Here is a 26,945-nt window from a genome sequence, read left to right on the forward strand (position 1 = left end):
TTCATTATATTATTCCTTCAAAAGAAAAGCATGTTCTATTCTAAGTGTAAGGAAACTAGTTTATGTTCCCCTGAACAAATCAGTTCTAGGATACGTCCATATGTTTTTGTAATAGGACGAGAAGTGCTGTATTAGAGAAACTCGCCGCTATAAATATGTGTGGAATGTGGACTTGCTGTGTTGGGAAGGAGGATTAATGTCTTTGACATGGAAAGGGCCCTGCAGGCCTCTCTCTCTGGCTTTCTGCTGTCAGAAAAAAAGTAGAACGGGAGAGTTTGTTTGAAAACAACTGGCCTCGCGCTCGCCAACACAGTCTGACAAACCACAACAACTGTCATGGGAACTGGGACGGAACGTGATAACTTTTGTGCAGCCCCAGGCTGTATTTTCACTGCTATTATTAGTGGTAATTCAAACAAAACAATCAACAAACAACAACATACATGCCAATTAAATCAGTGACTCTCAACCCGTAGGCTGGTGCTCATGAGGATATTGCAAGAGCGCCCCCAAATAATTGACAAAACACGAAGATTTTAATGATAATACAACATTAATAAAACAATATTTTATATAATATAAAAATATATAAATGTATTTTTCTTTAAAGCCTTGAAAATTTTGTTTTCATTGTGATACTGCTAAATAGGAACTTATACTACTATACTAAGTTAGTTCCATTGATCCTTGTATATCTGTAATATTTGAAAAATTTAGATTTTTTTAGCAAATCTTTGAATATATATATATTTTTAAAGCAAACATTTTTAACTCAAGTCTTTGCTTCTGGGGGTCCCTGGAAATATTTTCAGATGGGGGGGGGGGGTCGGCGGCCAAATACACATAACGTTGGAGGTCCTTGACATGGAAACGTTTGAGAACCACCGATATAGAAACATACGTTTTTCAGAAAACTGTTAGGCTTTAGAAGACATTAAGTAGAATCGGAACCTCAGGCCTTAATGGGTTAAAGCCAAGTAAATGCAATAGTTGTCAGTCACAGAGTATTAGGATTCAGGCTGTGTTTTTTCCAGCCAGTGTTTGCTATAGAACAGGGCTGATGGGACTGTGAAACAGTGCCTCTATGTTTGGCAGACGTAAGGGATTTATCTGCCAGCAGGCAGCACCTCCCCACTCCCACTCTGCAGGGAGTTCAGCCTAGAGCACTCCCCTGTGCGTGTGTGTGTGTGTGTGTGTGTGACTATAGAAAGAGCATGTGTGTGTGTGTGTGTGTGTGTGTGTGTGTGTGTGTGTGTGTGTGTGTGTGTGTGTGTGTGTGTGTGTGTGTGTGTGTGTGTGTGTGTGTGTGTGTGTGTGTGTGTGTGTGTGTGTGTGTGTGCGCGTGCGTGCGTGTGCGTGTGCGTGCATGTATGTGGACGTTGGACAATGGGATACAGGCTCTCTCTCCACAAAGCACAGAGTTTGAATGGATCAGGGCTGGTTTCAGTTCTAGACCTCCAGACTGACGTTGCGATTTGATAAATGAAAACAGATGTTGTACTTTCTTTTCTCACTGCAAGTCCACATCACTGTCTCTATTGACTGCCTTTGTATTGAATGATTCACAGTCAATTTTCTGGGGAATTTCATTAAGGACATAAACAATTCAATCAAAAACACATTTGTTTCACATGAGAAAGTATAAGGAGGTTCTACCAAACATAAAAATCTTCAGAGCAGGCCCGCTATCCCAAAGATTTTCATCTCGAGACCCCAAAAGAGATACAAAAAGAGGAATTTGGTGTCTCCTCAATATCTGACATACTGTATGTAAGCTCACAATGCATTGCAATGCAACACACTGAGAGCTTGTAGACATACTTGTAGACACCTTTTCTTTCTTTTTTTCCAGAAAAACGTATTTTTTTTATAGGAAGAAAAAAATAATAAAAAAAAAACATGAAATTTACTCATCCCATAAAAACGTGTCCGTGACACTATGATTTGAAAACACTGGCTTAGAGAAGGACTCCTCTTACCTTTCTGTACGTGTATGATGTCGGGATAGTTGGCCAGGTGTCCCCGGTAGATATCTAGCAGGTCTGATATTGGAGCCAGGTCCTGACGAGGCTGCTCAGCGAAATAATCCCCGATGGCCTCGTAAGCCTCTCCGGTGCCGGCGATGGCTCGGTTGAGGCCCGCCGAGTAGGCCTGCTGGTCCAGCTCGAAGGCCTGCCCCAGCAGCCTGAACGACTGGCCCACTTTCTGGTACTCCTTCTTGAAACCTGTAATTTAGGAGGGTCACATCATGACATTTTACTTGACGATTAATTGACGTACAAAATCATTGCGATTAACAATTTAACCCATTAAGACCTGAGGCTGATTCTACAACTGTCTTCTAAAACCTAACAGTTTTCTGAAAATATATTGTCTGCTATATCAGTGGTTCATTTTCATGTAAAAATAAGTTATACGTATTTGAACACCGACCCCCCCCCCCATCTCAAAATGGAACAAAATATTTTGTTCCAGGGACCCCCAGAAGCAAAGATTTGAGTTAAAAATGTTCGCTTTGAAAAAAATATATATTCAAAGATTTGCTAACATTTTCACGATTTTTCTAAAATAGCAGATCTACAAGCTCATAGTACGAAGTGATGTGCTATGAGCTTGTATATCTGATATTTTTTTAATAACCAAAGTATAAATTAATGGTTTAAGTCAGGGGTTTTCAACTGATTGTGAACCAGGGACCACCACCCTGACTAAATATCAACGTGGCAGGCAATCCAGTACAACTTCCCCTTCTGGAGATTCTCCCGAGATACTCCCTTTTCTGTGGAGTTGACCTCCAACTTCCCAGTAACTGACAACATTGACACATCCTCATACTGTAGGTCACAGTGTTCCGTGGAATAAAAATAAAAATACAAATCTTAACTTTCCTTCATTACAAAATGCATGGTCAGGGACCACAAGCAACACCCTCACGGACCACCAGTGGACCTGTTGAAAACCCCTGGTTTAAGTGGTTACACAGATGCTTTCCCGGTTTGAATGGGTAAATTGTGTTTTTTTGGCATTGAACATTGGAATACATTTCTGTTTGCCTTTGAGGCTTTGTAAACAAAAAACTGCACAGGACATGTATGACAAATAATTGTCAGTGAGGAGGACAAGTGAGGCATCCTTCTCCTCCCGCCCTAACACTCCTTGCTGACAGGTGACGCCCCAGGCCGTAGGATTACGTGTACTAGTGACAAATATCACCCTCCCCGCCCCGGCTTCCCTCCCCCGAACACAAGCCAATTGTGTTCGTATAGATGCTCGACAAAGCCGAGCGTACAGTTGAACTTGAACTTGCCTGTGATCTGCTTGCGAGCAAACTCATTGATGGTGGTGTTCACCACCACGATGTTCTCGTCCATCCTCTTGGTGAAGGTCTTGAAGCCTTCGATCTTGCTCTCCACCTCTTGGAGGTCGAGTGGAACCGCAGGTGGGCTGGTTGAAGTGAAAGGCAAGGTTGCTTTCATTAACCAGTGCTGGAAAGTAACTACTCAAGTACTGTACTTAAGTACAATCTTGAAGTACATTTTCTTTACTTGAGTATTTCAATATTTTAACTTTTTACTCCACTGCAATTATTTCACAACTTTAATTACTAGTTACTTTGAAGATTTTTATTATTATTACAAAACATACATTAACTGCTTAACCGCAAAATACTTTCCAAAAAAGCCGATCTACAAGCTCACCACATGGACCACAATGGCAACAAGCCTATGGCCTTTTGTGACTTTTTCATCGTTGCACTGTGTACTTTCAATAAAGTATTTAGACAATCAATCAAATCAAGCTCTGCTATTTAGAAAAAAAGTCTGACAAATTTGTACAGATTTGAGTACTTTTACTTGATGCCAATACTTTTGTCACGACGTAGGACCACAGTGGAAACAAGTCCCAAGGACTTGTTTGTGTTATCCTTTTAGCCTTAATGTCTTAACGTCATTAACAAGGTCATTTGATAAGGTTCATTAATAAGGGTAATTGATGTTCTGTGACCTGAAGTCAGGTCGTTTATGTGGCGTTGACGCTTACCTCACACTGTGTGGCCTTGTTTAGCAAATGCTGTACAGGAGTACTGTAGGTCTTATTTGATTAACTGATTACGTCATGTTTATTGTGGGGCATAAATGTGGGAGAGCAGATTACTCCAGCTCTCCTTATCTCACACCTTCAGACACTTCCAATAACAAGGGCAATAAAGAGTTCAGCAACAGTATAACACATGGTGCTGATTTGGAACAAAAATAGTGCAAATTACCACCAGTCACCAACAGCCCTCGCTCTCTAGCACCACAGCTAACTACATAGCCCAGTTTGGGATTACAACCAGCAACTTCCCCATTAACTACGTGCTCAAGGGAACATTGCTAGTCACCAAAAGCCCTTCATTTGTCACCAACTGATTTCTGTCATTGTCATTATGTTTAAAAAACGGTTTCCCTCAAAAAGACTTGACCTGTCAAAGCAACTTAGAATGCAACTCAGTGATTCCAATGATTCCAATCAGCAACTTTCGAGTGAAAAACCCCTTGAACTCTATACATAGTTGACCTGGGTCCCCCAGGGCTCTATACTTGGTCAGCTTCTTTTTTTTCGACACCAAATCTAATCTACAAGATCGGCTATTTTTGCCGAATGATCGTTGAATCAAGACACCCACCTGATGGTGAGGAAGAAATTGGCCCCGACCAGATCATCTCTCTCAGCCTTCCTCTTGCCTTGCTTCCAGGCCTTCTCGTCCGCCCCGCATGTTAAGAAATGCTGGAAGACATCGCAGCGGGCCAAGACAGGATGGGTGGTCATGTGGTTCATCCACCAGATCAGGCCTTTCCTCCGCTTGGAGATGAAGTCCTCCTCGAACCGTCCCGTGGCCTGTTTCTCCGGGAGATGAGGCACGGAGATGACGGGGAAACGCTCTACAAGCCGTGCGTACAGCCAGTCAAAATGTTTATACCTGTAGGGGCGGGGGAGATACAGCCAGTCAAATAGTTTATATCTGTAGGGGTAGGGTGGGGGCAGGACAGAGGCCAGGAAACAGAAAGATGGAGAATGTGGGTGGGTTGATGGATGGATGGATGGATGTACTGTATGTACCTATGCATGGATGTGGTAAATAAACAGGATTTGGAGAGAGAGTTTGATAGATGGATGAGCGTAGCATCCATCTATCAAAGGGTATGGCAGGGTTACACAGAGGTAGAGGTGATAAAGGATGGGAGGGATAGAGGGGTGCAGAATGTAGAAATAATATATATCTTTTTAATAATACATTTGATTTGTAACACACTTTATATTTGACACAGATCTCAAAGTGATACATGGCATAAAATAGATTACAAATAATAATAATAATTAAATTAATCAAATTAATCAAATTCAATCAATAAATAGATCAGGGAGTGCGGGGGAGCAAAAGAAAGTGAGTAGACTGAGGGTGGTGATAGTGGATGTAATAGAGACGAACAACAACACGAAGAGGAAAAAGTGATAAAATATGGATCAGAGGAAAATATTTTTTTAACATAAAGTCAGGTTTTAGGCAACAGGGCTGAACTGCTGTAGTGAAACATTTTTCTGGGCAACAATAAGATGCCATGTACTGTAGAGATGATTGGGCAATGTTCCCCCAATATGCATCCTAAAAACCTCCCCAGTGTCTCCAGTTCACCATCACTGTCATTACAACCAGTTATAGCTGATAAGACTGTGTACTGAAACAATGTCTAACATTCAAGACTATTAATGTCAGCAGTTTTCCAGTGCAGGGTCAAGTGGGATTATGAGGAAATGACACCCAGATAAACAAAGCAACAAGTCAACATTGTCAAAGAAAAGAGTGAAATGTCCTGAGGAATATTAGGGGACATGGAGCTATTATGTCGACTGTATTCAAACAAACCTACAGCCTTTCTGGAGAACAAAGTTAGGCCAGTAGTTCTCTGACAAGTTCAAGTTCATGTCAAGGACCCCCAAATTGATACTTATTAGGCTGCGGACCCCCATTTGAAATTGTCTGCTAAGATTATTGATAACTGACTGTTGTTAAATTAGATTTAGCACAGAATTCTACTAGGTGTGGGGTTCACAGTGGAGAGAGTGAAACCTATGGTCTCAATAGTCATTTGTATACATTCTCTCATTGGATTAACTTCTAGCCGTTGAAATAATAGTGAAACTAAACTGTTCCTCATTTTTTTGAACACCTCGAACCCCCTCCAGGATTGGACCCCTGGGGGTGGTCCCTGGAGGGAAGTGTGTGTGTGTGTGTGTGTGTGTGTGTGTGTGTGTGTGTGTGTGTGTGTGTGTGTGTGTGTGTGTGTGTGTGTGTGTGTGTGTGTGTGTGTGTGCGTGCGTGCGTGCGTGCGTGCGTGCGTGCGTGCGTGCGTGCGTGCGTGCGTGCGTGCGTGCGTGCGTGCGTGCGTGCGTGCGTGCGTGCGTGCGTGCATGTACCTGCGGTTAACTTGCGTGTTGGTGTGACTGGGAGTCAGCCCGTAGGACATGTAACTCTTCATGCCTTTGAATTTGGTCTGCTTGGTGGGGTCGTCGATGGTGCACGTGAACGGATACGGGTCCTCCTGCCACTCGGGTGATCCGTGTTGTCCCATCGTCACACAGATCCTGTCTACATCCTTCACGAAGGCGGACGCCTCCCCCAGCAGGAAAGCCTCTCCTCCCGACTTGACGAAGGTGGAGAACCTGTTGAGGTTTCGACCCACCGTGGCGGAGGAGCCCTTGGCTTGCTGCTGCGCGCTGCTGCTGCGGCGGCCAGGTAGGGAGGTTGTCACCTGGTTGGGGTTGGCATGATCATGAATGTTTAGTTGACAATTAACTGTCGTGCAAATAATTGCGATGAATTATTTAAAAAACAAAAATGTTGCCATTGGCATAAAAATTTAATTTCCGTTTTTCCGTTTTAGACAAAAATTGCACAGGGCAGATATAACTGAATATACAAATAAATAGATACTGACAATGAATGGTACCAGTAATCAAAATAAACAATGTACTATGGCTGAACCAGGCCATGATGCTTAAAGGAGACTTCTTCTTCTCGTTCTGTGTCTCATCCGAGGACTGTGGACACTTCAGAAACCCGCCTACCAGTGACACAATCGTTAGGCAGGGTTTTCTACCTCCAAACGAGATTTCAAATGTTTTATTTGTATTTTTATTAGCGCGAGAACAATGGTTTCCTTTATAGCGTGCTAACTTTCCAGGAATAGAAAGCCTGCAGTTTCTATTAGCTTGGATTCCCCATTGATGATGTCACTGGCTGGTACCATATTATCATGAGCATTAGTGAGCATGAGCGACCTAATGAAGATAGGTTGATAGTTATTTAAGAAAAGTTTTGAAAATGTATGAACAATATGTTGTAATTGTTATGGGCCTTTTACCTGGTAGGTAGAGAGCGCACCCCCAACGCCAGAAGAAGGCTCGCCGCTGACCGTGGAGCAGCTGTCATCCCAGTCATCATCCCAGTCCTCGTCACTACCTTGTAGGCCGGGTGATATGGACAAAATCAATAACAATCTTTCTACAATATATTACAAAATTACAATATTGTATTGTGAGGATAAAATCCTCAAAAAAAGTTGTCAAAATAGCAGATCTACAAGCTCACAGCGTAGAGCTTGTGGATCTATTTTTGAAAAATGTAAGAACATTTTTTAAATTGAAAGTTTTCAAAATAAGCCTTTAAGTGACTAAAACCATGAAAACACAACACTTATGCCATATCACAATATTACAATATCTGGTCTCGTTGTATATCACGATATCTATATAACATTGATATATATTGCTACCTGATTGATTGATTGATTGATTGATTGATTGATTGATTGATTGATTGAAGTACTTTATTTAGAAAGACATGAAAAAGTACATGGAAGTACAAATTACAATACAAGGTCCTCTAAACTGGATCACCCATAAAAGCACAATGGCTTATTTCAAATGAGATCCGCACGCACTCAAATCATGATGACATTTAAGAAAACAGATATACACTACTATTCAGAACATCATACGATCAGCTTACAGGTTACTAATATGAAAAACAAGAAATATGTACAATAAACAGTTCGAGGAGGGGGGGGGGGGGTTAGGTTAAGACTTTGACAGGGGCCAGTTTGGAATTGCAGCCTCCTGAAGGTATTTAGGGGACCTTAGAAAGTGAGTAGGGTTTTACACTCCTTTACTGCTTTTGGTAGGGCATTCCATTCCATACCTTGACTGGTCTGGTAGCTGCTCCTCTGTGGGGGCTGCTGCACCGGGGAGGAGGGGGTCTGCTGCTGCTGCTGCTGGTGGACTTTAGTGATGTTCACAGCGGTGGTCCTCTGGGGAGAGTTATTAAAGGAGGAGGAGGGAGGAGGAGGGTCGTAAGCCTGGTGGGAGCTTGGTGGTGGTGGCTGGGACTCGTATCCGTTATTGTTGTTGGAGGAGGAGGACTCGGACCTGATGATCTCCACATAGGAGGCCGGGAACAGGCCGGTCTCTCCCCTGATGGTCTCCCCTTCCAGCCAGCCCTCCAGCTCCTCCTCGCTGAACAGAGTGACCAGTTCATTCTCACAGATAGAGATCTCTCCTGGGTTCTCCGAGCTGAAGTCGTACAGGACTCTGGCCGTCAACGCCATGCTGCAGACAGACAGTATCTCCCCACCAGTCCCCCACACACAAAAATTCCCAAATAACACGAGTAACAATCGTGTTATTTGGTAACACGATTGCCAGATCTTCAGATATTCCTGGGTTTTTGATCTTCAAAAATGCCCCCAAACAACACCACTAACAAAGAACCATGCAGCCGCTACAAGTTAGGATACTTTTTGTTGCCGAGTTGTATCACGTTTTTAAAACAATATATAAAAAATAATGCTGACTGCTATTCTGCCATCGGATAACTTTTGGTATGCGACACCAACCTCGTTCTGTCTCTCTCTCTTCCCCTCCCTCTCCCTCTCTATGTGTGTGTGGGTCAAATAACGTTTAATTGCATGCAGAACTTAAGCCGAGTTGGAGAAAAAAAAACACACATTCAAAACGTGTTTATATGAAGACAAAAAGCTCCAACAAAGTTTAGCTCAAAAACAACCATCCACCGTTCTTCTTCTGTGCAGTTTGACGACTTTGTTGTGTTTCTCCCGGTTGAAGAAGAAGGTCTGATCGGAGGAGAAAAGAAAGTCCTGTTTTTTTTTCTTTTTCCAGATGCTTGGGCTTGTTGGAGCAGGAATACACTGAGTAATGGAGGGTGGGGCTATAATACACGGGGAAAGTCCTCCAGAGTGCTATTTAACTCAACAATGGAACACTCTCTCTCAAGAGTTACGAATGGATAAATGAACACTGAGGGTTTTACTGTGTGATAATAATGTTGTTATCAGTGATCTAATAGCGCGTCACAAAAATGATGGTCATAAAATAGGCATAACGTAGCCTATAGCTCTGGTCCATCGCGTTAGAAGGAGTTCTCCTTAACGCTATGTTACTTTGGATCCGTTGCCTGAACATCCCCGGTAGCGCAGCGGCCGCAGCCTCTCGTCTTTAGTCAAAATAAAGAATACACTTTCGCTACTCACCAAAGCAAAGATGGTTTTAAGATGGTGAAGGCCTACTTAACTTAGTGGGAACACTTGGAGCCCACCACCTCACATTTAAAATACACTTTTTGACCAAAATATGAATAATCCACTGGATGGAAAAACAATGTTTTGGTTGCTCCACTGCGCCTTCTACAGATCTTGTCAGTAGAAGAATTCTATTGACCAGATCTGTAGAGGGCGCAGTGGAATAACTATTTATTTTTTCTATCCGGTGGATTATTTTACATTTTGGTCAAAAAGTGTATTTTAGACGTGAGATGGGGGCTCAGAGTGTTCCCACTAAGGGGCATAGGCTTTCAAAATGTTAAAACCATCTTTGTTTTGGTGAGTAGTGAAAGTGTATTTTTTATTTTTACTATAGACGAGAGGCACTACTGGGTGTGCGGGCGAAAGTAACATAGCTTTAAGGAGAACTCCTTCTAACTCTATGGACCAGAGCCAGGAATAACATGATAGCAGATGATGAGAACGGTCCCTAAGTCCGTTTAAGATGTGTGTGTGTGTGTGTGTGTGTGTGTGTGTGTGTGTGTGTGTGTGTGTGTGTGTGTGTGTGTGTGATGATTATAAATCCAATTAATATTAGATTCTGCCATTATATATTTGGTATATAGCATAAAATCATGCCTCATTTCTTTCTCCACAGACAGTTATAACTAGTTTATTGTAAAGTTCATTATAAGGAGCTCGCTGGGAGGTACTTGCGCGGGTACACCGCTAGATGTCACTATTAACAAGCGCACTATTTCGATCACATCGTTTCCTATTGTGTTGCCATCTCCGCTTATTATAAGCGACTTTGGGCTTCTTTTTCTGTAAAGTTGCTTGTAAAAATTGGTAGTAGCAGGTTGCATTTTTTGGGGCTGGTCTCTAAAGTGTAGTTGCTTATTTAGTCTTGCTTCCAATTTTTTTAATCATTTTTTTAAACCAGTGGTTCTCAAATATTTTCAGATGGGTTTTGTGCCACAGGGGAGCATTTGTGTTGTTAGAATGTTTACATTCGAACAACACGCTATTTGTGGAGGATTGATCGCCTAGTCAGTAAGAATACTCTGAAGATTCTTGCAGGGGCCCTCATTCAAGGTCATTATGATTATGCATGCACTTCATGGTATCACAACACCTCCAAGGCCTTAAAAACAAGGCTCCAAACATCCCAAAACAAACTTGTAAGGCTACTTCTTGGCCTCAATCACAGAACCCATCTAACCCCTGCTCATTTTGCTAGGATTGGATGGCTTAGGGTTGAGGACAGAGTACAGCAACTTGCTATGGGCCTGGTCTTCAAGATACACCACAACATTGGGATCCCCCTGTATTTGTCAAAATACTTCAAAAATGTTAATGAAGTCCATGATCATAACACCAGAGGCAGCTCCACTGATCATGTTCAACCCAGATTTGGCTCAACTAAGGGTATGAACTCATTCTCATGCTATTCATCAAAAATGTGGAATGCCCTACCAAAAGGAGTAAAGGAGTGTAAAACCCTACTCACTTTCAAAACTGCCCTAAAGATACACCTTCAGGAGGCTGCAATTCGAAAATGGCCCCTGTCTAAGTCTTAACCTACCCCTCCCTACCCCCCCCCCCCCTCTTTCATTTTCCTCTTTTGTATATATATATATATTTTTTTTTTCTCTCGTCATACCAGTAACCTGAAAGCTGATTGTATGACATTCTGTATAGTAGTGTGTATATCTGCCTGCCTCTTATATTTCATCATGATTTGTGTGCATGGGGTCCTCATCTTAAACAAGCGTAATGCTTAATGAGGGTTTCCAGTTTAGTAGACCTTGTATTGTGAATTTGTACTTCCATGTACTGTTATGTACTGTCATGTACTATTCTCATGTCTTTCTAAATAAACTACATCAATCAATCAATCAAAATATATTCCACATTTTAATATTGCAAGAGTTTTTGAAAATAGCTGATCTACAAGCTCACAGTGAACTTTTAGATCGGCTATTTGAAAACTTTCCTAGACCTGGTCGCTTATTTCTCTCTCAAAACCTGGCAACGCTGGTTTCCTACTCCTCCAGACCAACTGGTGGCAGTAATAATAAAACACTGACGTTGTGCTCCCAGCAGCGATTATAAACACACAATAAAGAACAATAATACAACTGCTTCCATGATATATTATGTTTCTTTTGGTCAAAACCATGGATGAAATATAAACATATAGAATCACATTAAAACACCGACATGACGCCTGACTGCACAGGAGTTGTTCCACCGGTAACGTCGAGTTATAAAAAGGTAAACATTACATGCACTGTAAGTAACGTAAAGTAACGTTATTGTAACGCTTTGTTGCGGTGGGTCCCTCCTCGCGTGCTTATTGTTTAGAACAGTGGTTTTCAACCTTTTTCGCGTCAAGGACCCCCAAATTGACACTTATTAGCCCGCGGACCCCCATTTGAAAAGATATGCCAGGGACTCAACCATTTTGATATCTTGGGGGTCCCAATCTACACTGTATCATCATCATCAGTGTTCATTTAACTCTGAGAGTGTACAAATGGAACCAAATGGACCCGTTAGGGTACATTTGGTTCCATTTGTACACTCTCAGAGTTACAGACACATAAGGATCAATTTGGTTCCTAACTATTTATTTGGCTGGGGAGTGGGGACCCCCTGGAACCCCCTCAAGTACCCCTGGGGGTCCCCGGAGCCCACTTTGAGAACCAATGGTTTAGAACAGTGGGTTCTCAATCTTTTCAGGCCGTGGACCCCCCAAAATAATCACATTTGAGCTATAGGGACCCCCCAGGTAAATATTGTGAAAATAGCAGATCTAAGCCCAGCTTGTAGATTGGCTATTTTCACAATGTTTTTGCCTCTTTCTAACATTATTTGACAATTTGGCCAATGTTTGACCAGTTTTTACAGTGTAGTTTGTAGTTACTTTTGATGCTGTAATGGTATTTTTAATGGTATTTTTTTCTTTGGTATTAAAAAATCCTTAAATTGTCACTTCACTGTCATCTTAATGAATGTGTTGTTATGCAAACTGATTTCTGTTGCAAAAAACGTGAAAGATGAAGTGTAGTGTAGTGTGTGTGTGTGTGTGTGTGTGTGTGTGTGTGTGTGTGTGTGTGTGTGTGTGTGTGTGTGTGTGTGTGTGTGTGTGTGTGTGTGTGTGTGTGTGTGTGTAGCCTTTTGTCATTCAGAAAAATAAAGTTCTACTGTGTAGTTGAGTGGGTTGGAGTATTGTGCAGCAAGTAGGCTACAAATACAATACTTTGATTTGCTCAAATGCACACAACAAGGTTATAGTTTTGCATGGCTTGACTAAACTATACTATGAATTATATTTCAAATAGTAGGCCCATATAAATTATTAATGACATATTACTACTTCTCGTATTATTTGTCAGCCTTGTTGTATGCCGCCGTGGTGGCGCTCACTGTGCCAGAGCCAGTATGCTGAATGAACCTCATATTTGGCCATGATGGTGTCTATATGAATGGCACATGACTTGAATGGAACATATGAGTTAATCAGTTTAACCAATTTAACCCAAATTCACACTTAGGCCTTTTGAAAATCAGATCTAGCTGATCTACAAGCACACACAACACAACGCGTCACATCACAACATGTTGTGAGCTTGTAGATTGGCTATTTTCAAAAGATTTTGAAGACTTAATAAGATACATTTCAGATGTCAAATACATATCAATTTGGTGGTCCTTCTTGACGTGAAAATGTTTGAGAACCACTGCTCTAAATTAACACGTGTGTGTGTGTGTGTGTCTCTCTCTCTCTCTCTCTCTCTCTCTCTCTCTCTCTCTCTCTCTCTCTCTCTCCAGGTGGTATTGATGTAACTGATAATGTCTGACCCGGTGCAGACGACCTCTGACAGTTTGTGTAAGCTGGTCCGCTGGGCTCACAGTCACGGAACCATCTGCAACCTGATCCCCGGCCTGCAGCAGCACCATGGCAATGCCCTGACGGCAGAGACCGCTCTCCATGGCAGCAGAGGCGCCGTGGCCGTGTGGGGGTGCAGCGCGGGCCACGCCTACCACTGGCCCCTGGGTTACCACGACAACGGCCCCGGAGGGTCTGCCGGTAACAGACAAGGTCAAGAGAGGTTTGCGGGAGGTCGTTCGTCCTCTAAGGTAAAATTATGATTCTGTTTTGTTTAGAAATATTGCCCTAGTGTCTGTTCTGGGGCGAACGATTGGCAGAAATAGCAGATCTACAAACTCACAACGTGCCGCATAGAGCTCGTAGGTCGGCTATTTTTGGTGAAGAGATTTGGTGTGTGGTGTGTAGAGGGAAAAAAGGAGGGGACCTAGTATAGACACCAGTGTTTAATGTCATTGTCTCCTAATCTCTAATTAACATGTGCAAATGTTCTCTTCTCTTCTCTTCTCTTCTCTTCTCTTCTCTTCTCTTCTCTTCTCTTCTCTTCTCTTCTCTTCTCTTCTCTTCTCTTCTCTTCTCTTCTCTTCTCTTCTCTTCTCTTCTCTTCTCTTCTCTTCTCTTCTCTTCTCTTCTCTTCTCTTCTTCAGGTTACAGTAAGAGGGTCATGTGACATGTCCTGCAGCGAACCAGCATCGGAAGGAGAGGAGTTTAACAACCGACTGTTTGACATCGGCGGCTGCGATTCTTCAGTCACGGACGACGACGACGTCGACTACGAGCCCCGCCCTCCTTCCAGGAAGAGAGGGGGGGTGGTGGCGGCGGGACCAGCGGGCTCAGGAGGAGGATCGGCGAAGAAGATCAAACAGGAAACGGTGTCGGCGGAGGATTACTACCCCGCCGCTACCATGGGAACCGGTGGACTCTCGGATCCGGACCCTGCCAACCCTGCACAGACTAATTCTCTGTCCTCACACATACACACCCCGTCGCCCCACAAGCCGCTGATGCACTACCAGCAGCCCGAACCCCAAACACTTGGCCCCCCCGGGGAGAAGGGAGAGGGACTTGGGTGTGAGGGATTAATGGACCCAGAGATGGAGCTGCTGGGTGGAAGCAGCTGCGGCACAGGGCCCACTGAGCAGGCCCCAGGGCAGAGCTCTGCCACAGAGATCGCAGACCAGATGGCAGGTATGGCTTGGTACTTGTATTGGGATATACTGTGTGTAGTTACAGTATGTTTGTAAAAGTTCATCAAGCCCCCATGGTTTGGGTCTGTTGGCTTCAGGAAAGAGCTGTGCTTGTGGAATGCTGGCCTGGCCAGGGTGGTGTGTGGATGCTAGGTGTTGGCCAGGGTGGTGGGTGGATGCTAGGTGTTGGACAGGGTGGTGGCTGGATGATAGGTGTGGGTGGATGCTAGGTATTGGCCTGGGTGGTGGGTGGATGCTAGGTGTGGGTGGATGCCAGGTGTTGGACAGGGTGGTGGGTGGATGCTAGGTGTTGGCCAGGGTGGTGGGTGGATGCTAGGTGTTGGCCAGGGTGGTGGGTGGATGCTAGGTATTGGCCAGGGTGGTGGGTGGATGCTAGGTGTTGGCCAAGGCAGTGGGGTGGGGGCTGGATGTGTTTTTTGAGGAATTGCGTAAGTGGCATGCAGAGCAGAATGGCTATAGGTCCTGTACCACCTCCGAGATGGCACTTTGACACACTGGTGAAGAGGTTGTTGCTGTGGTGGGTGTGGTTGGTTGCAATCCTTCCAGCTCTCTTCTTCGCCCAGGAGCGCTGATTGGTTGGTACCTGACCACCAATGATCCTCTCAGAACCGACTAGATATTGCAGCCTGGTCTTGAAGAGTGAGCAGGTGAGTGATGGAGGTGGTCAGAACAATCTGCAGCATGGACTGCAAGATGTTCATAGGAAGAACAGTCTCTGCTATGCTTTCCTGATGATGGAGGTGATGTTCTTGTCCCACTTCAGGGTGTTGGTGTTGGGGGTAATGACATGGTCTGGTCACTCATTTTCAGGTGGCAGAGGTTGAGAACAGCATTCACACCGTCTTGTTGGTGTTGAGCTCAAGTTTAGATGGACGTCTTGTAATATGCCACACTACAAGATAGCCCATGGCCCTTGTGATCGTGACTTGCCCATTGGTGTGCCTTGGGCACGAAAAGGTTGAAACGCACTGCTCTACCTAAGACATGTACTGTGTGTGCTCATATAAACAGGTACCGGAAGCCAGTGTGAGCTGGAGCGTCTGAGGGTGCTGCTGCGCACTGAGCGAAGCCGCAATGTGCAGATGATAGAAACCATCTCCAGTCTGAAGCAGGACAAGGAGTTACTGCAGAACGAACTCACCAAGAAAGCAGAGCTGATCTGTGACTTCCTACAGGATCAACTACGGCCAGGTACAGTAGAACACACACTTCACTGTTCTCAAAGTTGGGTATGCGTATGCTGGTTCCAGGGGGTGTCCCAGCAACATTATATATGTAACATCTATGAGTTTGTAGATCTGCTATTTTTGAATTTTGAAATCGTGAACATTTGTGAAAATATTTGAATATGTTAAGCTAACATTTTCACTTTTTGTATCTAAAAAATATTTTTGAATTAGCCAAAGAAATCTAAAATGACAGAGATGTGTTCCCGGATTGAATGGGTTAATGTAGCATCAAAATAGGTTTAACCACTTTAACATTGTATACATAGGCTATTTGAGCTTGTAGTGCGTTGTGAGCTTGTAGATCTGCTAAATATCTTCAAAAAAATTGAACATTTTAGAATATTTTTGAAACATTTTAACAACGCAACTCTTTTATGGGGATCCCTGCCACAAAATATTTTCAGATGGGGGTCCGCAGATAAATACATATTAATTTGGGGGTCCTTGACATGAAAACGTTTGAGAACCACTGCACTAACATCTTTAGTATAAGATGACATAATATAACATTGATTTCTTTTTATTAATGTTTAACAGATCTTAAAGCCAGATTTATACTTTGTTTGGGTTACCAACTTCGGACAACAAAGTATATAATGCAATACATTTTAACAGTTAGTATTTCATGTGTTCAATATTTGTCTATGGGTGGACCTATGAAATGTTATTTAAACATATTTTTGATACATTTAACAAATGTACCACCTGTAATTATGCCATGGACCACTGGTTGAGGAACAGTAGAATAGTAGTCAGGTAGGCAGTACAGAGCAGTGTTTTTGCATAATAAAATACTTCAGCTTTTTCATACTCATAATAAAGGTGTCTGTCAACACTGTTGGCTGACGAAAAGTATGTCTCAAAGACAGTTTTAAGGACACCCACAGACACTTGTCTTATGAGTATAAAAGACATTTCTCCGATCCATCTTCACTCCATTCCAGAAAAGAGGCGGCCTCAGTCCTCCAATCAGATGGAACCAGGAAGTTCCCACATGGCGTTTCCGGATGAGACGGCAGCATTTGATTCGCCGGTGTTGTTTGACTCGTTTGAGGAGGTGGAGCTTCACCCTCTGGAGCGCCACAGGACGCTGAAGACCAAGAGGAGTCGGGAGGGAGAAAACACACGTGTCAGGAGTAAGAACGCATACACACACACACACACACACACACACACACACACACACACACACACACACACACACACACACACACACATAGTGGTAAATGGATAATTACTTTGTACTGTACAGACAACAACACAATAAAGTATCCCCATTATGTAACAAGTAAACAAAATTAAAAAAATACATATATTATGGGTTAATAATTAATATGCCTACATAGGCCTATTTAAGAGGTTATTTCAATCGGTAACCGTGCTCTCATAAAAAACTCTCATATCTGCTTGGTGAAGTGCAACACAGCAGCTAGATTTGTGAACTTTTGTGACAGAAGGATGTCAACTGAAACACAGCCACCCTAAGTCTACCCCAGTCTATTAATTAAATGTGCACAAAATACATTTGAAAAACTGCTACCTCTATATTCTTAAATACACTTGAAAATTGTATTTGAAAATAAAAAAAAATACAGAAAATACAGAAAATACAAAAAAATTGCCTCACAAGTTTGCTCCTTACAGCAAATACACAATTATCCTGTTTTTTGCTAGCTAGTTTTCTAATGCAATGTGACACAGCTCTGTTTACACATCTCTTAATTCCCTTTTATTTATTTTAATAATTGTTGTACATACACTTAATAGTCTTGATTTATGTTTATGTATTTTGTTTCATGTTTGCTTTGGCAAAGTAAACGTATGTTTTCTCATGCCATTAAAGCCCCTTTGAATTGAATTGAAAATGGTGTGGGAGGGAATAGTCACAGTGTATCCTCAGCAAAAACCTAGACTGCACACCACTGCACTATTTGTCACAAACCGACAGGACAAGTGATGTTAAAGTTGTACAATGCAGAATCACAAATAACGATTTTTAGCAACCTCTGCTGGTCACTACCGTCACTGCATACAATTTCCCTAGTCCTCGATTACCCAGAATTCCATTCGTTTTCACCGGAAGCCGGAAGCGTTTCAAAAAGCGATCTTTTAATTGTTTTATACTATCTACGGATCGTTTCTCTTAGCCAGTGGAGCATTAGTTACCATGAGCTGTGCTTTCTTTTTCTGTTCTTTTTCGATCTTCCAATCCTACATTATCTTAAAATCAGCGTGAGGTTCCTTTTTGTTAATAGCGCGGTAGTTCCTGGCCAAACAGGAAACCGTTGCGGTAGTTCCTGAGGACGTCGGCCACGACGTCATGACGTTGGCCAGGAACGTAATTTTCCCGGGAAAGTCCCCCCCGTACACGTTCAATAGAAAATATATAAATAAAAGGCTTCCGGGGGTGAAATTCACGGAGTGGGTGTTGTGAAACTTTTGCCACTCGCAAAAGATATACAATTTAACTTTAGTTTTGTTGAAAACGTTACCTAGTATTACTTTAAGGATATGACATCTGTCATGACATGTTTATGACAGTGACGTCTCTCTTGACTGAGACTTCAGAGTAAGAAGTGCTTTCTCATTTATAATATTATCTGTGCTTTAATGCCCCACCCTGTCTTCTCTCTCTCTCATAGTGAAGAACGTGGTCGGTGTGATCGCCCGCTACATGGCAGCGCTGCAGGAGTTTCGTCGCAGCGTCTCCATGAAGGTCGCCTTTGACCGGGTTGGTGTGGACAGGAACACCATATCCCGCACGGCGGCCATCGCCGAACTCAGCCTGGCGGCCCCCGAAGTGTTCCACGCCCTGGCGCCGTGGGACGAGAAGGAGGAGACGTTGGCACACTACGCCCACCGCTGCCGACAGGCGATGGACGACAACATCAAAGCCAAGATCAAAACCATGAAGGCCAAAGGAGATCTGCTTCCCATCGTGTCAAAGTGATCAACATAAACTGGTCTGAGGATCTTCAATAATGCTGAGGAAGTTCTATCGCTTCTGTCGCCGCTTCGGCCGTAGACTCGAGTCCAATCATGCCCCTGTAGCGTCGTCTTGTATCCTCTCCTTGAGAGATGCCGCGTCATACCGCTGATGACACCACGTCTTCTCTTGACCGTATTATGGAGCTTACGTGGTACTTATGTCCATATACTGTATGGTGTATACCGTCTATGACGCTAGCTCGGAATGTGTCAGCCTCTTCGACCCAATCCATATATGGGTATTTCAGACGGCTCCTTATATGGGTATCTCAGCCCGTGACATATATGGGTATATTATGGTCTTCGTATAGAGTCCCAGAGCTAAAAGATGGGTAGCTCTATCAGACAAGACAAACCCTCTTCAACATTGCCGCCTCAGTGTGCTGTACTGTACATGTGACATCATTGTAGCGTTACATACATTTGAGGTCAGTGTTAGAATGTTACATGTGACTTCATTGGAACGTGTGAAGCCACTGTAAGATACGTGTGTGAACTAGCACTTGGGTTTGAGCCACAGACCTGGTGTATATGATTGAATAACATAAACCACCCTTTATTATACTAGTGTAGTACTGTTATCAGAGTACTTAGTGCAGTCAGCTCTGACCGATTTGGTGCCCTAGGCACGATTTTAGATGGTGCCCCTTACTTTGCAGCCAATTCCACCATCAATTGGTTTGTTCATACTCACACTGGAATGAGTGCTTGGCTTTATGTCTTTAACATGTGTATTTTTACCTTAACTCTCTCAGTGCCAGACCCCGAGTTATCCCGAGTTTTAGGGTTTTACCCTCAGTGCCAGAACAAGAAATCCCGAATTAAAAAAAAAAAAAAAAAAAAAAGTTTTTTATTTTATTTTTGAAAAAAGTGTTCAGAACCCAAGATATAATTATCTGAAGATTTGCAGCTCCATCCACTCTTTGTTTAACCTATAACTGAAAAAGGCTGTATCTCGCTTCCTAAGCACTTTTTTTTTACTTTGAAAAAAAAGTTGTCACAGTTCGCAAAAAACATTTTTTTTCATTGGCACTGAGAGAGTTAAAAACAAACTTTTAATAAATAGTCTAATAACAAGTAATAAGTAGGCTGATAATAATATACAGTAAATAAGGCTGTTGCACAAAATACAAACCAAACTATGATTTAAATAGACCAGTACTAAAGACCCTAAATGTAACAAGTAGGCCTAAGATGTCAATCATCTCCATAATTGGGCAAATTTGCAGACATGCAGACTGTCACACACACACACACACACACACACACACACACACACACACACACACACACACACACACACACACACAGATGTGTGGAATTCATAGATAGAATAACTCTGTTTACATGTAACATATTTACGTGTATTTCACAAATAAAGGTCATGCATGCATGCTTGCATACAGACAACACAACTGTACTTCTGTACCTACCATCTGTAACCCGAGTCCAGTGAACAGAACAGATTGATATTATTATAGTCATTAACATGCAAATACATCAGATTAGTAAGCGATGCGATTATGCCTTTCCGTTTACATGTGGTATTTATTTATGTGCATTCTTGTTATTTACTGTAGCCACATTTGGTCTGAATTGTGATTGGATCTCATTTTCTGTGCACACTATGCAAATAGAGTTGTTGATAGGTTTGTGTTGCTCGTACTTCTTTTGCCGTGGAATGAGAGATTATCTCCTCTTATTAGGAGGCAACATGTTGTCATCTGTCCACCACATACAGTAATGTACCTTAATGTAAATGTTATCAATATGTTGTCCATCTTTGAGCCATTTTTGGTCACCGTGATTACTTTTGTACCCGAGGTGGCATTTCTACCTGTGATTATGTCTCTACCACATAATTTTTTCCGAGGTGATTACATTTCTACCTGAAGTGATGGCGCTTCTCCGTGGACTCTAGACATAACATTTAACCCCTGACTGAGTGGCAATCTGATTTCCGTGCGTATCAGACCACCTCCACATGTGGTCTGGCAGATCCAATAAAATGTTGATCTTGTGTGTTGTGTTTACAACTTTCATTAACATGCATTTATTTCTATTCTGGGTGGCATATCTAAATGCAAATCATGTTTAGGCTCATGAAGAGGTATGGAGGACATGAGTAAGAACAGATTGGGTCAATCCTACCACAAATTGCATGATTTTCAGGTCAATAATTGTTCCTGTCGAAACAACAATTGTATAATATAAACACAAAGATAATACGTAGGAAGTCTTTCAGAATTTGAATGTGTTTGCCAGTATTGCTGTGTTAAACTTGTTATTGGGGAAGTAAGTTAATTGTAACGAAATATTCTAGGATTATTCTCACTAAGGATTAGTCAACCAGTATTGTCCTTTAGAATCAATCAGTTTATTGATTGATATTGCTATATCGCTCACGCAAGCAAGTAATGTTTAGTAGAGATGGGGAATAAATTCAGTCTGTGGTCCTGGATTAGTACAAATCTCAAAATTGCATTATTTTCAATACATGCTGTTGTAGTTTTACACAAAATATGACTATTGACAAAAATGGCACTATATCCTGTTTTGTATCAGAGATGGCCTAATATAGCCTGACACTCAGCCTGAATTTTAATGTGTACTATAAACTTTTGCTTTTCAGGTACAGTATGCCGCAGAAATATTGAATCAACTCTGAGCACATATGGTCAGTGATTTAATTCCTTGATAATTTCATTGTTTGTATGGTTGTTGCCTAAGAGCTATCATGCTATGTATATTTTACAATCCGTCAAATAAAAATCAATCAAGGGGAGTAGATTAATGGCATTCATCACCTTCACCCTGATGGGTCCATTTGATTCCATTTGTACACCAAATGTAAATTGATTATACTTCAAAGATATGCAGCATAATAAAGAGAAGTGAGAATTCATATGAGTGATACAGAAATAAAACATAGTAACTCAACACAAACCAATTTATTATCATTGAGCCAGGCTGATCCATAATTCAGATATGAAAACAAAATGACACAAAAAAAAAGCGAAATAAAAATGTATATAAAACTTGGCCTGGGACTTGTACAAGAGCAGATCTCTCAAAAGGTTTTGTCAAACAGAGTTTGTTGTCAAATGTTCTTTACACAAACAATTAAAAGAGGGTGCGTTCGGAAACACGCTCTGACAATCTGCTCCGAATCCGGCATCATAGAGTGCTCCAATATCAGTTAATTTAGCAACCATCAGAGATACTTATTAACGAACATTGACATGTTTTAAATGAACATTTATTCAGTTAATACTTGAAGTGTGTGTGTGTGTGTGTGTGTGTGTGTGTGTGTGTGTGTGTGTGTGTGTGTGTGTGTTTGTCAGGTGGGCACGGCCACGGGGTCAGGCTCCAGGCGTGGAAGAACAGGCAGGATGAGGTTTCCGAATGAAGAATCTTGTGTGATGAAGAATCCTGACGAGTGAGCGTGTGCATGCTGCAAGAAAACCACACACACACACAAAATCATAAGATACACGTATAAATGTATACCGGTATGTTTAGTAGTGCTTCTTAAACATGTCAGTATAGGCATCAGTTTTCAGCTTTGAGCAAATTTATCGTGATAAAAAAAACACTCACAATAATCGTATCGTGGAGATTTTCATTTATCGTGAAATTGTCCTCCGTCATACACTAGAATAAGTATATTTTGATTATCACGATAATATCGTTAATCGCAATAATTTCTGCCACAATAATCGTGACATGTAATTTTTATATCTCCAATAGTTCAACTTTTGGTGACGAAAGTTGGTCTTTTGATCCTCCTGGCTATGTGTGACAACGCAGTAATGTAAGTTGTTGAATTGAATCGTTATACAATGAGAATTCCATGTTAACCGTTGTTTCGGCTAAGCTATTTGTGATAATCATGCAGATGACAGGACATTCGAGCACAGCAGCGGTTCATCATGTCAAATGCTGTGTGCGTGCGCTATGGAGTGTGTGTGTGTGTGTGTGTGTGTGTATGTGTGTCTCACCTGTAAGGCAGTCTTCTGTTGAGCAGCAATGTGCTGCTGTTCTGCATTATCCCTGAAGTCTTTCAGATTAGGTCTGGAGAGAGAGATACTGCGAGAGAGGGAGAACGAGCAGGAAGAGGACAATAATTCATAATTCTCATAATGTCAGTGATATATAAATTGTTGGTTTTATTTTGTTTCACGGTGCAGAGGTGTGGCATTTTCAGTCACCATGGCAACCACCACAGGAGAGGTGTGGCATTGTCTGTCACCATGGGAACCACCACAGGGGGTGGTTACCCATTTATACTTGGCCTTGGGTGACGAGCCCCAGGTGTGCAAGGGGAAAAGGCTAAACAGTTTTTGACCGTGTCGTGTTGATGTGCCGTACAGGTCGGCGTTCAGTGTCATTTGTTTAAGAGTTTGTTTAAATGGTCAATAAATGGATTGAAATATCCGAATTTATACAAGCACTCTGGACATTGAATTCTTCAAGCACGCGTCTAACTCAGCTCAACCCAGTTGCCCCTCGCAGTAGGCTTATAGGTAAAGGCTCTACATAAATAATACAAACATAATATAGTAGTACATTATTCTGATTGATGACTGTATTTGTTGAGAAAATTGATCTGTCATTAGAATATGACACTGTGTGTGTTTGGCCTTTGGCACAACTCGTGCACTCTTAAAATTCTACTGACCAAGGGATCAAATCACAGAATAAACAAAGGATTTATGGATTTCTTTTAACATGATATGCATTCAGTCTTTAATTACTGGGCTATAATCCTAGACTGTAAAAGGTGTCATATTGAACTATTAACTGGGCCATCCTACACTGTAAGGTTGTCAATATATCAAATATACTAACTGGGCCGTTCTATACATTAACCAATGTATTAAATTGGACATGAGTCAGCTCTGTACTTCGACTGCTTTTTTCCCGTCTACACCTAATATCTTTGCTAACGTACCCCCCAGAATATGAACGCTGGGGTTACAAATTAGCAGATATACAATGCCTTCTAAATCGGTAGTTCTCACTTTTTCGTGCCAAGAAGGACCCCTAAAATGGTATGTATTTGGCCGTGAACCCGCATCTGAAAATGTTTTGTGCCAGGTACCCCCAGAAGAGAAGATTTATGTTTAAAAACAAATATAAAGTATTAAAATTTTTCCAATTTCAATCCAAAATTGAATCCAAGATCGCAGCGTGTCACACTTGTAAATCTGCTATTTTTGAAATGTTTTCAACACCGTCGCACGTGGTAGTGTTTGAATCAGTTTGGATTCAAATTGGAACATTTTGAATACTTTTGATTTTTTTAAAACATAAATCTTCTCTTCTGGGGGGTACCTCGTACCTGGCACAAAACATTTTCAGACGGAGGTCCACTGCCAAATACATATCACCTTGGGGGTCCTTTTTGGCACAAAAAAGTTTGAGAACTACTGATTTAGAAGGTATTTGTAGAATCGGCCACAGGTTTTAATGGGTTAAAGCCCGCACCTGGCTCCAGGGTTGTTCAGAGACCCACTGGACTGCAGCAGTCGTCTCTTCTCCTTGTCCAGTTCCGCCAGGATGGCAACACGGGTCTTGTTCTGAAAAGCTTCAGTGAAGAAAGAAACCGATGAAGAGGAGACATTGAGAAGAGGTTGACGGAGTCACTACATAGAATGAATATACAGTTCATGATTATGTCCCATGTTGATCATATGTGACTTGTAGACCTGGCTGAATATAATCCTTTATGTTTTTAAGACCGTGCCCTGTGTGTCACGTTAAAACAAATTGTGTAATAGAACAGCAGTCAAGAAAAACAATCTGATATTAATCTCTCGCACCAAAAGATTTATTACTGGTCTCTGCATGGACATAAAACTAGGGTTATTGTGGAATGCCCTACCAACAGTCATAAAAAGGTGTGACTCCTTACCCTCCTTCAAAAGCACCATAAAGGAGCACCTGTCTGCAATTTATAACTGGTCCTAGAAAAGTTATCTTAGCCTAACACCAGCAATGCCCCCCCCCCCCCTCCACAACTGTTTACATATACGTTTATTGCTGATGATGTCTTGACTCTTGTATATTATTGTATGTCTCTATGCCCTCTATGGCTTTTTGTGTTATCCTTTTAGCATCGCTGTAAAATCGTAGTACCACTGCACTATTCGCAAACTGTTAATCAAGAATCCAATCAATCAATTATCATCCTGACCTGGAGAATTACAAAATCATTTAAAAAGGTGTAAAGTTTACTCTCTAATTCTGTGGTTTGGATGTGCTTGCTTGTACTTCTTTTGTCACAAGTTTATTTTGTATAGCACATTTCAACAACGAGGCAATTCAACGTGCTTTACACAAACATTAGCCTTGGATCAAGACTATCATAGATGTACTTTAAATACATCTATGATAGTCTTGATCTAGCTGTAGAATACAACTCTCGTGATTCTGACGTTTTCAATTTACGAGAGTTGTAGGGTTCACGCCCCATGGAGACAGGGACTTTCTACACTATGCCCCGTAGACACTCCAAACACGTACAAATTGAAAATACAGGTGCTTACCCCCAAGTCCCAAATGTTAACTGTCTCTACGCGGTAGTAGTTTAATGTAATAATCCATATCTTTCAATAAAGAAGTGTTTTAATGACGTCTGTGGCCGAACGCCATTTTTTCACCCTCGTTTACTTCCTGTTTACATTTAGTGTAATTCCGGGTTTCACCGGATGCGCCCCGTCACTACCAGTCACTACCGCCCATTGGGAACTTCCGACAGAATCGGCCACAGACGGCATTAAAACACTTCTTTATTGAAAGATATGGATTATTACATTAAACTACTACCACGTAGAGACAGTTAACATTTGGGGCTTGGGGGTAAGCACCTTTATTTTCAATTTGTACATGTTTGGAGTGTCTACTACAGGGCATAGTGCAGAAAGTCCCTGTCTCCATGGGGCGTGAACCCTACAACTCTCGTAGATTGAAAACGTCAGAATCATAAATACGTCTACGAGAGTTGTATTCTACAGCTAGTCTTGATCCAAGGCTACACAAACATATTCTTACCCTGACCTGGAGGATTAGCAGCCATGATGGACCAATATCATCAGATTCTATCCATACGGTTCATCAATCTAGAATCTCTAGATAAAACAACGTTTCCCAGATTATAAGGCTGATACCTGACTACGTTATGGTGCCCTGTTCATTCATAAAACCATAACGGTCACTTTACAACAAACAAACACACATGTATGAGTTCTATTTAACTATAACATCCAGCACACTGTTATCTTTCTCTTCCAGATGCTACAATGTCAAGTGAGGCACGCCGAGAAGCATTAGCATATCCGGTCGTGGACTTCAAAATAAAATTCTACAATATAGTTCAATGGCGTTAACAATCAGTGGCGGAAAGTAACTAAGTACATTTACTCAAGTACATGTACTTAAGTACACTTTTGAGGATTTTTTACTTTACTGGAGTATTTCCAATTTTCAATGCTTTTATTTCTACTCCACTACATCTTCAGAGGCAAATATTGTACTTAATATTGTACCAGCCATTTGAAAATAGCAAATCTACAAGCTCACAATGTGTCACATTGTGAGATTGTAGATCGGCTATTTTCAAAAGATTTTTATACATTTGAAAATTTGAGGGCATTTGAGGACAAATGGGACATTCTGCGTAATGAGTACTTTCTACTTTTGGTACTTTAACTACATTTTGATACCAATACTTTTGTACTTTTACTCGAGTAAATTTTGAATTCCAGACTTTTACTTAGAGTATTTCTACATTGCAGTATTGATACTTTTACTTAAGATTAAAAAAATAGTAATTTCCACCATTGGACTTTAAAAATGTTGTTGTTAATACAATGTTGTTGTTCTTGTTGTTGTAATACGTCTAATACTAGTTTTCATAATCTGTACACAAATGTATTTACAAATAATGTCAATGTAAATAATGGTCACGTGACGCAACTTTTAACAGTTGTTTTCGTTCTACTTCCGGAGATGCGCAGTCAGT

General features: G+C 41.6%; 4 protein-coding genes across 7 annotated transcripts in view; 1 reads left to right on the forward strand and 3 right to left on the reverse strand.

Moving 5' to 3' along the window:
• LOC308078585 (sorting nexin-18-like) overlaps positions 1-9,177 on the reverse strand; it is a 244,622-nt gene extending 235,445 nt beyond the window's left edge. For both annotated transcript variants that reach the window (XR_013932552.1, XM_080419808.1), the window contains exons 1-6: positions 8,243-9,177; positions 7,407-7,504; positions 6,460-6,794; positions 4,670-4,963; positions 3,308-3,444; positions 1,980-2,225 (exon numbers count right to left, since the gene is read on the reverse strand). Coding sequence is in view for 1 of the 2 variants with exons in the window: in XM_080419808.1 (XP_080275934.1) it covers positions 1,980-2,225; positions 3,308-3,444; positions 4,670-4,963; positions 6,460-6,794; positions 7,407-7,504; positions 8,243-8,648 (1,516 nt within the window). In the remaining variant the exon portion in view is untranslated. The remainder of the gene's footprint in view (positions 1-1,979; positions 2,226-3,307; positions 3,445-4,669; positions 4,964-6,459; positions 6,795-7,406; positions 7,505-8,242) is intronic.
• The window catches only part of palm2akap2 (PALM2 and AKAP2 fusion), a 352,841-nt gene that overhangs the window by 184,816 nt on the left and 141,080 nt on the right, over positions 1-26,945 (reverse strand). The gene's annotated exons all lie outside the window — the stretch shown is intronic.
• On the forward strand, positions 11,733-19,979 carry kiaa1958 (KIAA1958 ortholog). Its single transcript, XM_080419641.1, has 6 exons — positions 11,733-11,876; positions 13,437-13,745; positions 14,142-14,682; positions 15,714-15,893; positions 16,876-17,067; positions 18,574-19,979. The coding sequence occupies exons 2-6, from the start codon at positions 13,458-13,460 to the stop codon at positions 18,879-18,881; spliced, it is 1,509 nt and encodes a 502-aa protein (XP_080275767.1). The 5' UTR covers positions 11,733-11,876; positions 13,437-13,457; the 3' UTR covers positions 18,882-19,979.
• On the reverse strand, positions 21,852-26,228 carry inip (ints3 and nabp interacting protein). Of its 3 annotated transcripts, XM_080419925.1 has the most exons (5): positions 25,976-26,228; positions 24,410-24,509; positions 22,921-23,008; positions 22,233-22,373; positions 21,852-22,198 (listed from the first exon to the last, which is right to left on the reverse strand). In XM_080419925.1, exons 1-4 carry the CDS (start codon positions 25,998-26,000, stop codon positions 22,260-22,262), a joined length of 327 nt encoding a protein of 108 aa, XP_080276051.1. In that variant the 5' UTR covers positions 26,001-26,228; the 3' UTR covers positions 21,852-22,198; positions 22,233-22,259. The 3 variants fall into 3 exon arrangements, with proteins under 3 accessions (XP_080276051.1, XP_080276052.1, XP_080276050.1); XM_080419926.1 differs by having other exon boundaries at positions 21,852-22,373; positions 25,982-26,228; XM_080419924.1 differs by having other exon boundaries at positions 21,852-22,373.

This window comes from Gymnoscopelus braueri (assembly GCF_963280865.1).
Source record: "Gymnoscopelus braueri genome assembly, chromosome: 22".
Classification (NCBI taxonomy): Eukaryota; Metazoa; Chordata; class Actinopteri; order Myctophiformes; family Myctophidae; genus Gymnoscopelus; species Gymnoscopelus braueri.

Excerpts from the sequence above, each read along its gene's own strand:
- kiaa1958 (XM_080419641.1), top strand. The coding sequence starts at position 13,458 with ATGTCTGACCCGGTGCAGACGACCTCTGACAGTTTGTGTAAGCTGGTC. Across the intron at positions 14,683-15,713 it reads GATCGCAGACCAGATGGCAG|GTACCGGAAGCCAGTGTGAG; the intron begins GTATGGCTTGGT and ends TCATATAAACAG. Across the intron at positions 15,894-16,875 it reads ACAGGATCAACTACGGCCAG|AAAAGAGGCGGCCTCAGTCC; the intron begins GTACAGTAGAAC and ends ACTCCATTCCAG.
- inip (XM_080419925.1), bottom strand. The coding sequence starts at position 26,000 with ATGGCTGCTAATCCTCCAGGTCAGG. Across the intron at positions 23,009-24,409 it reads CTGAACAACCCTGGAGCCAG|TATCTCTCTCTCCAGACCTA; the intron begins GTGCGGGCTTTA and ends CCTCTCTCGCAG. Across the intron at positions 22,374-22,920 it reads AACAGAAGACTGCCTTACAG|CATGCACACGCTCACTCGTC; the intron begins GTGAGACACACA and ends GTTTTCTTGCAG.